The sequence below is a fragment of the Corapipo altera genome, unplaced genomic scaffold, assembly GCF_003945725.1.
Source record: "Corapipo altera isolate COAL_440 unplaced genomic scaffold, ASM394572v1 98, whole genome shotgun sequence".
Lineage (NCBI taxonomy): Eukaryota > Metazoa > Chordata > Aves > Passeriformes > Pipridae > Corapipo > Corapipo altera.
In genome coordinates, this window is record NW_020884914.1 from 7289077 (window position 1) to 7299821 (window position 10745).

General features: G+C 65.1%; 2 protein-coding genes across 3 annotated transcripts; one reads left to right on the forward strand and one right to left on the reverse strand.

Annotated features, from left to right (window-relative positions):
* Nucleotides 1-110: 110 nt before the first annotated feature.
* LOC113952580 (cytoplasmic phosphatidylinositol transfer protein 1-like) lies at nt 111-7416 on the forward strand. 2 transcript variants are annotated; one of them, XM_027654789.1, is made up of 10 exons: nt 111-129; nt 1306-1418; nt 2425-2573; nt 4213-4301; nt 4486-4493; nt 5012-5083; nt 5169-5264; nt 5352-5507; nt 5585-5648; nt 6522-7416. In XM_027654789.1, exons 2-10 carry the CDS (start codon nt 1371-1373, stop codon nt 6785-6787), a joined length of 948 nt encoding a protein of 315 aa, XP_027510590.1. In that variant the 5' UTR covers nt 111-129; nt 1306-1370; the 3' UTR covers nt 6788-7416. The 2 variants fall into 2 exon arrangements, with proteins under 2 accessions (XP_027510590.1, XP_027510591.1); XM_027654790.1 differs by lacking the exon at nt 6522-7416 and adding an exon at nt 6065-6474.
* Nucleotides 7417-7493: 77 nt separating this feature from the next.
* MSS51 (MSS51 mitochondrial translational activator) lies at nt 7494-10564 on the reverse strand. The gene is made up of 6 exons (XM_027654788.1): nt 10275-10564; nt 9827-9982; nt 9486-9610; nt 8745-9308; nt 7982-8075; nt 7494-7901 (listed from the first exon to the last, which is right to left on the reverse strand). Exons 1-6 carry the CDS (start codon nt 10562-10564, stop codon nt 7622-7624), a joined length of 1509 nt encoding a protein of 502 aa, XP_027510589.1. The 3' UTR covers nt 7494-7621.
* Nucleotides 10565-10745: the final 181 nt, after the last annotated feature.

The following is a 10745-nucleotide window of genomic DNA, read 5'->3' on the forward strand; positions in this document are numbered from 1 at the left end:
GTGCATTCCTCCCCCTAGGGGTCGGTGTGCCGCGGCGCGGGGGGCGGTGCGGGGGGCGGCTCGTTCCTGCGCACGGCCCGGGACGGCCGGGGCACGGCGGCGGCGGGGAGCGGGCACCGCCGCGGGCCGGTGAGTGCGGGCGGCGGGGGGCGGCGGGACCCCGGCCCCGCGGGGGAGGAGGCCGGGGGGAGCGCTGGGGAAGGGGCGGCGGAGCCCGACCTGGGGGGCTCCCGCTTTTCCCCCCACCGTGGGCGGCCCCAGCCCCTCGGGTCGGTCTGAGCTGCCCCGGTACCGGGATGGGTCGCGGGACGCCGTGCTCCGGTGGGTTCTCGGCGTGTCCCTTCCCTCATGCCGGGGCTGCCTCTGCCTCCGGTACTGGGACCCCCCGGCGAGGCTTTCGGCTTCCCGCAATCTGTCACCAACCCTGTTAGCAAGGTGTCCCTGTGTCCCCTAGGGATGCCCCTGTGTCCCCAAATGCCTCTGTAGCCCCAGGGACACTCCCGTGTTCCCCGGTGCCCCCAAGGATGCCTTTGTGTCCCCCTCTGCCCCTGTCCCCCCAGGGATCTCCCTGTGTCCCCAGATGGACAAGCTGCCCGCGGACAAAACCCCTGCCCCCTCCAAGGCCTGATACCCCATTCAGGGTGACTTTCAGGGTGATTTACATCCCCTCCCTGTCCTGTGGAACTGGGGGCCAGGGCCAGGAACCCCCTGGGCTGCCCCGTTACTCACCCTGAGCATCCCCAGCCCCGCGGTGGGTGCTAGCTGTGACGGGTGCTGGCCAGGACGGGTGTTGAGGGACAGCCTCGGGAAGGGGATTCAACTCCTGCCCAGAGAAGGGATGTCCGGCACCAGGGGACCATGAGCGCTCCCCGGGAGCAGCTCTTCAGGGCACGGTAGACTGTGGGTGCCCAGAGAGGGGTCCCCAGAAGCATCGGGCAGGTCCGACCCCATCCCCGCGTCCCTGCGACCCTCTCGCTGCGCTGCCCACCGCAGTCGGGTGGGGACGTGGCACCCCGAAGGGATGGCACCGTATTTTGGGGGGACACGTGTGCTCCGAGGCGCTGGCGTCTGCCAGGCAGGGCAAGGGTTAACGCCGGGAGGGTTTTGGGGTACCGGGGTGTCCCCGGCTGGGTAGACCCAGGCTGCTCCTCGCACGGGTGACCTCACGCTACTGCCATGGCAACGGCTCGTGAAGTCACCGGGAGCGGGGCGGCTGCTTCGAGCGTGGGGTGATGGGATGGGAGCGTGGGAGGCAGCGGCGCGTCCCCCGCGCTCCCGGTCACCGCGTCCCCCGCGTCCCTCCAGCATGAGCTGTGCCCCCGCCGGAGCCTCCGCCTGACCCCCGCCGTGCCCGCCGTGCCCGTGTCACCATGCTCATCAAGGAGTACCGCATCTGCATGCCGCTCACCACCGAGGAGGTAAGCGGGGGGGCACCGGGACCGGGGCTGGCAGGAACCGGGGTGTCTCGTGGGTGTCAGTATGGAGGGGGCTGTGGGTGGTGGTCCTGTACCCACAGGAGTGCTGCGCCAGGGGATCAGGTTCCTGCCCTGAGAGGGACAAAGTGACCCCCTTTGCTGTCCCCTCGTGGCACAGCTCGTGGCAGGGACTGGTGTGTGCTTTGGTCGTGCTGGGCTCAGGATGTTCCATGCGAGGGCTGAGCCGTAATTTGGGGTGCAGGCAGGGGGAACATCCCATCCCTAGGCACGGTGACATGGGGGCACAGAGCCCAACAGCAGCACCTGGGCAGTCCCAGGACCACAGGATGAGTCAACAGGCAAAGGGCACTGGGGTTTTGGATACCCATGGCACTGCAGCTGCTCCAACAGGGAGCAAAAGCTCAATCCCTGCTTCAGCAGGGAGCCCAAATGCCATCAGCAAACAGTGGGGATAGCTGGACCATCCCTGGCCAAAGGTCTCTCGTGAGCATCTGGAGCTGACAGGGACATTTTGGGGGCAGGGAGCTGCAGCAGTGCCCACCCTGGACAGTACCAACCCTTCCTGGACACTGTTTTGCTGTTGGCATGTGGGGAAGGTTTTAATTTAGGCAGAAAGGGGTGATAAGATCGCGCTGGCGTTGGGGTGATGGATGGGATCTTCAGTGGAACAGTCAAACCCTTATCGCGCGGCTGCATCACCAAACACACATATCATTATATAGATGAGATATCCATACCCACACATATCATATAGATACAGTTTTCCCTGGCTCCCAGGTAGTTTGCTGAGCTGGGAGAGCAGGACACAGGTGCTGAAGCAGCCCAGAGATGTGGGGGTCAAAGAGGGAGCCCCAGGAACCCCCTGTCCACTGCGGGGCTCAGGCTCTGCCAGCCCTTGCTCCACGCCTCAGTTTCCCCTCTGGGCAGTGTGGTCGTGCCGGGTGGTCAGTGGGGCCGCTGGCACTGAGGCCGGGCATTGTGGTTGCAGTACCGTGTGGGGCAGCTCTACACCATCAGCAAGCACAGCCACCAGGAGAGCGAGAAGGGCGAGGGCGTGGAGGTGGTGAAGAACGAGCCCCACGAGGACCCCGTCCACGGCCCTGGCCAGTTCACTGAGAAGCGTGTCCACCTCTCCAGGTGAGCTGGCAGCTCCACCGAGGGGTGCTGGGTGGGCACTGTGAGCAGGGGGCCAGTCTTCCCTACAAAATTCCTGGAGAACATCCTTTCTGAGTCCTGGACACCCTGCAATGTGGCTGCACACAACTCCCAGGGGTGCTGCCATCATCTCCCAGGGGTGCCCCCAAGTCTTAGAATGCACCCATCTTTGAGACCTGCACCCAACTTTGGGGGGTGCACCTAACTCCCAGGGTGTACCCATCTCCTGGGGTGCACTTCTCTTGGGGGGCTGCACTCGTCACCTGGGCTGTACCCATCTCCCAGGTATATACCACCTTCAGGGGCTGCACCCATCCTTGGGGGTTATTGACCAGGGTGCACCCATCTTCATAGCAGTGCATCCAACTTCCTGGGGGCTATCTCCTATGGTGCACCCACCTTCTTTGTGGTGCACCCCTTCTCTAGAGGGCTGCACCCTTTTTCTGGGGTGCACCCGTCTCAGGACATCCACCCCGCTCTGCTGGTCACCCGTCTCAGGTACCAGTAGGTGCCTGGGTGAGTGGCTCAGCAATGCCCAGGCCCTGGAGGTGTCCCCATGTCCCCTGACGCAGCCCCAGGTGCCTGTGGGGCTGGCCCCTGGCACTGCTGTCCCCGTGTCCCCCACAGTGGCTGCTCCTGACAGGGAGCTGCTGGCGTGAGACAGGTTATTTTTATCCGCCTCACTCACGATTCCCCTATCGGGGCAGGTATTTATAATGCCTGAAAATTAATCAAAACTCACCTCCTGGCTCCCCTGGGGGCCTGCTCCTGCCTGGGGTGCTGGGAGGGGGATGGGACCACTCTGGGCCCCTGGCCCTGGGGAGGTGGAGGGGTCCTGGGGAAGGAGTGACAGTCCAGGAAGAGGGGTGGGGGTCTCTTGGGGTGGGGACAAGAGTCTGGGGAGAGAGAGGTGGTTTTGGGGAGAGGATGGGGGCACTGGAGAGGAGATGAGAGTCTTGGGGTGGAGATCGAGGGTCTTGGGGAGTTTGCATGGATCCCTGAGGGGGCCCTGGGGTGGAGGTGATGGTGCTGGGGAGGTGACAAGGGGTCTCTGAGGGGGGATGCTGGGGTAGTGGTGACAGTCTTTGGGAGATGAAAGTGTCTTGAGGTGCAGACGTGGGTCTGGAGGAGGTGGTGGGTGTCCCTGGGGTGATGGGGTACAGGTGAGCATCCCTAGGGGGATCCTGGGTGGAGGTGAAGCTGCATGGGGGGGAGCTAGGGCACAGTGAGGGTCTCGAGAAGGTGATGGGGGTCTCTGGGAAGGGTTCAGGGGTGCACATGAGGTCCTAGGGTGCAGGTGAGGGTCCCTGGGGGCCTGGGGTAAAGATGAGGGTCCTGGGGAGATGGCAGGGATCACTGGAGTGTCCTGCGGTGCAGATGGTGATCCTGGGGTACAGATGAGGGTCCTGGGGAGGTGGCAGGTGTTCCTGGGCAGTGATGGGGTGCAGGCGAGGGAATACTGGGTTGGAGGTGAGGTTGCATGGGGAGGATCTGAGGTGGAGGTGAGTGTCCTGAGGAGGGGATGGGGGTCCCAGAGCCAGGCTGTGTTCGGTGGTGTGGGGTTGGGTGGCATCAGCCATGTTCTGCCCTGAGGGGGTCTTCTCCCCATGGTCCCCTGCAGCAAACTGCCGAGCTGGGCACGGGCAGTGACCCCCCGAATCTTCTACATCACTGAGAAGGCCTGGAACTACTACCCCTACACCATCACTGGTGAGCCCTGGGAAGGGCATGGGGGTGGGCACAGCCAGGAACCCTGTCCCTCCCCAGCAGGGGCCGTGGGCTGCCAGGAGCCTGGCCATGGCCTCTGCCCCTGGTCTCACTGCTCCCCCTCTCCCCCATGATGCCACCCCGTCATGCCACCCCACAATGCTGATGTGCCACGGTGTCCCTGCAGAGTACACGGTAAGGAGGTGGCACGAGGGGACCTGATCCCTTCCCCAGCACCTGGCATGGCTGGGGACGGGGCACTGGGGTGGGCATCCCCCTTGGGGCGAGTCATCCCTTGAGGATGGGTGTCCCTTAGGATTGGGTGTCCTTGGGGCTGGGCATCTCTTGGGGCTGAGTGTCCCCTGGGGGTGGGAGTCCCTTGGGGCCGGGTGTCCCTCAAGGTGCTCCTTGAGGTGAGTGTCTTTGGGGATGGGTGTCCCTGGGTCTGGAGATCCCTTGGGAGAGTGGGTGTCACTTAGGATTGGGTGGTCCTGAGGTGCATGTCCTTGGGGATGGTCATCCTTGGAGGCAGGTGTCCCTTGGGCTGGGTGTCCCTTGATCTGGATGTCCCTTGGGGCAGGGTGTCCTTTGGATGGGTGTCCCTCAGGATAGGTGTACTTGGGGATGGGCATCCCTTGGGTAGGTGCCCCTGGGAATGGGTGTCCTTCAGAACAGGCATCCCTTGGGGCCCAGCTGACAGCTGCTCCCTGCAGTGCTCCTTCCTGCCCAAATTCTCCATCTACATCGAGACCAAGTACGAGGACAACTGCGGGGACAGTGAGAACGTGAGTGTGCGCCACAGCTGAGCCCTGGCAAACTCATCACAGGGGCCATGTGGTCCACGCCACTCACCTTCCCTCCCCTTCCCAGATCTTCCACAGTGACAAAATTCTGGGCGACCACGAGGTCTCTTTCCTGGACATTGCCTTCGACGAGATCCCTGAGCGCTACTACCGCAGCCTGGAGGTACCATGGTCGGGGACGAGGGGGCTCCCTGGGGCCACCCTTGTGTCCTGTGGGGGCTCATGGCCCTGCTCTGCCTGATCCCCCCAGGACCCCCGATTCTTCAGCTCAGCCAAGACGGGCCGGGGGCCGCTGCGGGAGGGCTGGCGCCAGCACACCAAGCCCATCATGTGCTCCTACAAACTGGTGAGCGTCAAGTTCGAGGTGTGGGGGCTGCAGACGCGGGTGGAGCAGTTTGTGCACAAGGTGAGGGGCATCCAAGCTGGGCTGGGAGGACATTGTGGGGACAGTGACAGGGTGCTGACCCCCCTGGTGCGGTGCAGGTGATCCGGGACATCCTGCTGATCGGGCACCGGCAGGCGTTCGCCTGGGTGGACGAGTGGTGCGGTGAGTCTGTGGGGTCACCCAGGTGCTGATGGGGAGGGGGGCACACGGTCCCCGTGCTGGGAGGGGGCTGCAGGTCTAACTGCTGATGCCACTAACCCCATTGGCAGCTCCCACTCTTCCTCCAGCTCCCCTGCTGCCTGCGCTGCCTGCTCTGTCTGCTCTGTTCCACTCCCCTTGCCCTCACCCCTGCCTGTACCCCGCACGCTGCCTGCTCTGCTGCACACCTTGGGGGGACAGGGAGAGGGGTCCCAGCCTGCTGCCTGCACTGCCTGCACCCCTCCCTGTCTGGCAGGAACACTCACCGCAGGCGCTGCCAAGCACAGACACGGGGATGGGAGCCCCGGGTTTGGTGACAGCCGGTGGCGGGTGCCGGCGGGAAGCGGGGCCGTCCCGGTGAGCGGCTCTCTGCCTTCCAGACATGTCCCTGGAAGAGGTCCGGGCCTTCGAGACTCAGATGCAAGTGGCCACAAACCAAAAGCTGGGGAGCCAGCACCCCTAACTCCCGCTGCCTGCCAGGGCCAGACACTCCAGACCCTGCCACGCTGCCTGCGGGCAGGTGCAGGCAGGGGAGCTTGTGCCCCCCCTGCACCCCGCGGCAGAGGGTCTCCCCTCCTGGCTGCCCTCCCCATGTGTCCCCTGCCTGCACTGCCTGTCCATCCCTTCCCCGCTGCTGGCTGGGCTGGTGCCGGAGCGGGCAGCTGGCTGCGCTGTCCGGCTTCCCCTTCCCTGCCTGTGCCCTTGTCCCCAGCCCCTGTCCCTTTGCTGTCCCCCAGCTCGGTGGGGAGCCGGGGCGTGGGGCGCAGGCTGCCCCGGGATGAGGGGGTGCAGGAAGCGGCCGTGCCGAGCGGCCCCAAGCCCGGCTGTGCTCAGCAGGGATGACGATGGAGGACGTGCGGCGCTACGAGCAGGAGACACAGGAGGCCACCAACGAGCTCATCGGCCTGGTGGCACCTGCCATCTCGGTCAGCGAGGTGGGGCAGCCGACGGCCACGCACTCGGCCCCTGCCAGCGCCCCCTCCACCCCCCTCAGCGACGAGGCCCCCGAGTTCCTCGCTCCCCCCAAGACTCGCCCACGGAAGAAGTCGGCGCCGGAGACCCTGACGCTGCCCGCGCTGCGGGAGCGCACTGGCGCCGAGTGATGCTGGCAGTGCCACACCGTGCTGGACTGTGCCAGCTCCGCCACCCACCACGGCCCCTCCAACAGGCACTGACCCCAGGGAGGGACCCGCTGTCGGGGCGCTGGGAGCCCCGGGGGGGTGCCGGCCTCCCTGAGCCATTGCGGGTGCCCAGGCGGGTCAGTGCCACCGCTGCCGTGCCACACCCGCTGGCTGCACCAGGAGAGGACACCAGGCCCGTGTGGGTCCCTGGCAGCGTTGGGCGATGCTGCAGGAGCCAGTTCCTTTCAGCCTCACCCACCCTGGTGTCTGCAGGGGCCATTGAGGCTGGAGAGCGGTGGAGAGGGGCCAGCTGGTGCCCACCGGCCGTGGCCAGGCTGGTAGGAAGTGCCAGGCTGGAGCAGTGCCCTGCAGGGTAGGCACCAATGCAAGAGCACAGTGCAGGTGACAGTGACAGTTGGGCGCTGGGCTGGTGCTCCCCACAGGACCCTGGGGGCTGGACAGCCCTGTGCACGGCTGGTCCTACAGTCAGGGTTCCCTTCACTGTCCCTCCAGAGGCTGTGGCTGCCTGGGAGGGGGCTGGGGTGGGCTCAGCCCCTCGTTTTGTTTGGGAAAACAACAGCCTTTTTGGAAATAAAGCTTGAGACACGGCGGTCGGTTGCTGGTAGGGGTTTATTTGGGGCTGTGGAGGGGTGCCATGCCTGTGCCAGGGTGCTGCGTTCCCCCAGGCCTGGATGTGTGCAGTGAGGGATGGCTGGATCGCTGATCCTGGGATGGGGAGATGAGGTCCTGGGATGGGGCAGCGAGGGCTGGGGGGCAGCTGGGCAGGGCAGGTAGGACGGTGCTGACTGTGCGGGATCAGCCCAGCGCTGGGGTGATGCCCCCGCCCACAGCAGCAGCACTGGGCTCCCCTCCCTGCCAGCCATCATCATCATCCTCCAGCCCCTCGGCCCCTGGCACAGCAGACACCTCTGCTCCCAGCAGGGCGATGTAGTGGGAGCTGCAGTAGACGGGCGCCTTGTTGGGGCTGGAGTAGACCTGCTCGGGCCGCAGGGAGGCAAAGGGGTTGCTGGCGTAGCCCACAATGTGTGTCTCGAGCTCCACGAGGATCTGCAGGGAGGCCTTCAGCTCCTGCTCGCTGCGGGAGAGTGGAGGACAGGCCTGTCACCGGGCAGCTGTGCCAGTTCAGGGGCCGTGGGGCTGTGGGGCTGCACTCACCTGTACACAGTGAAGAGCACAGGCAGGCCATAGTCCCGCAGCAGCAGCAGGGTGGGCAGCCACCCCGCCAGCAGGTCTGGGCAGGCGTGGAAACCTGTGGGGTCACAGCAGTGAGAGTTTCACCCCCCTCCCATCCCACCCTGGCTCCACAGCTGTGTCCCTCTGTCCCCACAGAAGGCAGAGGTGAACTAGAGGCTGTGCTGCCTCCAGGAGCTGAGGCAGGTGGAGGAGAGGTACATGGAGATCCTTGAGTCCATCTGCCAGGTGGGGACATGGTGGGACACTGGGGACATGGGAGACATTTGGGAATATGGGGAGACAGATGTGTGGAGCTGGGGAAAGCCAGCTCCAATTGCACCCACTCCATGCTAGGGACCCCAGGGCACACGGTGGTACTGGTGATAATGTTTGGAAACCCTCAGCAAGGTGAGGTCTGGCTCCCCACCAGCACAGGGGGTACTCCAAACTCTGGTCCTGTGCTGAGCACAGCACCAAGCCCTGAAGCAGAGACCCCTCTGACCAGCAGGTGGGTGACACAGGCAGGACAACGAGTGCCTGGTGGGGGACGAGGCAGCCACATCCCAAGGGATCACCCCAGCTGCCCACTGTACCTCGGTGCAAAACCCTGGGCATGTCCCATGCCACCTGCAGGCCAGGTGCTTCAGGGTGCTCAGGGTGGTTCCCAAGTCTCTATCCTGTGCCCTGCGGGGATGTCCCGCTCCCAGGTGTGAGGGTCCAGCCTCTTCACAGCACAGGCACTCACCTGGGTGAAATCCCACCACCAGGTCAGGACGGGCAACCAGCTTGGTCTCCACGTGGCTTTCCCAGAAGTCATGGTAGAGCCCCTTGTAGCTGCTGAGATAGACCCTTCCCCGGGGCGCTGGCATGGCCAGGGGTGGCCTCATGATGGGTCCGTCCACCACGTCCACACCCACCATCACCATCTCCACGCCCTGGTGCCCCGGAAACATCCGTGTCAGCTCGTCGTAGTCCGTCAGCCGGGTATTGAGGGTCTCCACGTGGGAGGCCCCCACCACGTGCACGGTGAGGGGCCTGGCAAGGGGGTCGATGCTGAAAAGCCGCAGCCCCAGGCCGATGGTGAGCGGCCGTGAGTGGAAGTCGGTGACCAGGCGGCGGATGGACTGGCGCAGCTCCCCGTCCTCCGGCCGGGGCTTCCCAGCGTTAGCCCAGAGCAGGGTCATGTACCGCCCGGCCACGATGGCACCCAGCTTCTCCTCCAGCTGCTCCTGCATGGAGAACCAGTCCTCCCAACCCTTCACATCCTGGGCGGGTTTTGTCCAGGTCTCCGTGGGGAAGGGGATGTCTCCTGGAGGTAGGGAGAAGGCTGGAGGGCGCAGTGGTGGCCCCACAGCTCAGGCTGCCCATCCCACCTGTGCTGTAGGAGTGCTAGAGGAGAGGGGCTGGGGGAGGGACCCTGCATCCCACCATGGGACCTGTGCAGCCTGGGATGGGGGTCAGGCAGGCTGGGGGGGACATGTCCAACCTGTGAAGACGAGCCACTCCACCAACCGATCCAGGGCCACCAGTTTCAGCTTCTTGCAGAACTTCTTGTGCAGTGGCCAGTTGGCACGCTGGCATGCCACGCCACAGTAGTAGACGTTTTGGCACCTGGGTAGACAGGCAGCAAGCCCAGCCATGGGAAAGGGGGCAGGATCTGTCCTGCTGAGCCTGGCTCACCCCCTCCCAGGGCTGTGTCACTGTTCTGGGGGTGCCCTCAGGTTGAAGGTGGGTGCTGGGGCCAGACACCCCTCACTGCACTCCAGCCACTGGGCTAGAAGCGAGGGATGGATCCATCCCTGTGCCATCAGACCATCCCTTCCATACCTCTTGCAACGCCGGAGGCTTTTGGGGTCAGGGAGGGCATCAGGGAGCTTCTTGCATTCAGCACAAAACTTGAAGGTGTCCTCCATCTTCTGGAACATGTCAAAGTAAGTCCGGATGCCAAAATCACTGCCGCTCTTCCTCCCGTCCATGGCAGACCTGCACATGTTGGGGGGTGAACAGGATCCAGCCCACTGCAACCACAGTGGGGCTGACGTCCTTCCTCCGAGCCTGCCAGGATTTTTATCTCCAGCCAGGAGTATCCTGGCCTGGGTGGGGATGGGGAGCTGGGATCCCTGGAGGGGTGCACCCAGGAGCCCATCAGAGCCCACATATGGGCTGGGCCGGGAGGGTGGGATGAGCCAGGACAGACACGCCAGCTGTGGGGGGATACATGGGATGGCCTGGCCAGGGCGGGGTGGGGAACGTGCACCCATGAGTGCTCACTCACTTGTAGTCCTCGTAGCTCTCCATGTTGAGCTTCTTTAGGATGACGTGGGACAGCCCCGGCACGTTGCGGTCCATGGCCTGGAAGCCCAGCGAGTCCACGTCCGGAGCCCTCGCCGCCCGTTCCTCCACAGCCTTCTTGGGGCGGCCGGCTTTGGGGGCAGCGCCCGCTGGCTGGGCCGTGGGGGCTGCGGGGCAGAGGGGTGCGGGCGGCGGGGCTGCCTGGGGGGTCCCCGTGTGCTGCTGGGGTCCCCCCCGCCGCCCACCGCCCCCACGGCGCCTCCCGCCCGCCATCCCCTGCTCGTCCCGGGGGACCACGGCGGTGCCGGGAGATTCCGGGAAGTCCAGACAGTCTGTGCCGCTGCCGGGCTCAAATGTCAGCCCCTAGGGGGAACGAGGCCCCTCCAGCGGGAATCGGATAGCGGAGCTATTCTGGGCATCCCCTCCCCGGGAACGGGCCAACCCGCTCCGGGGG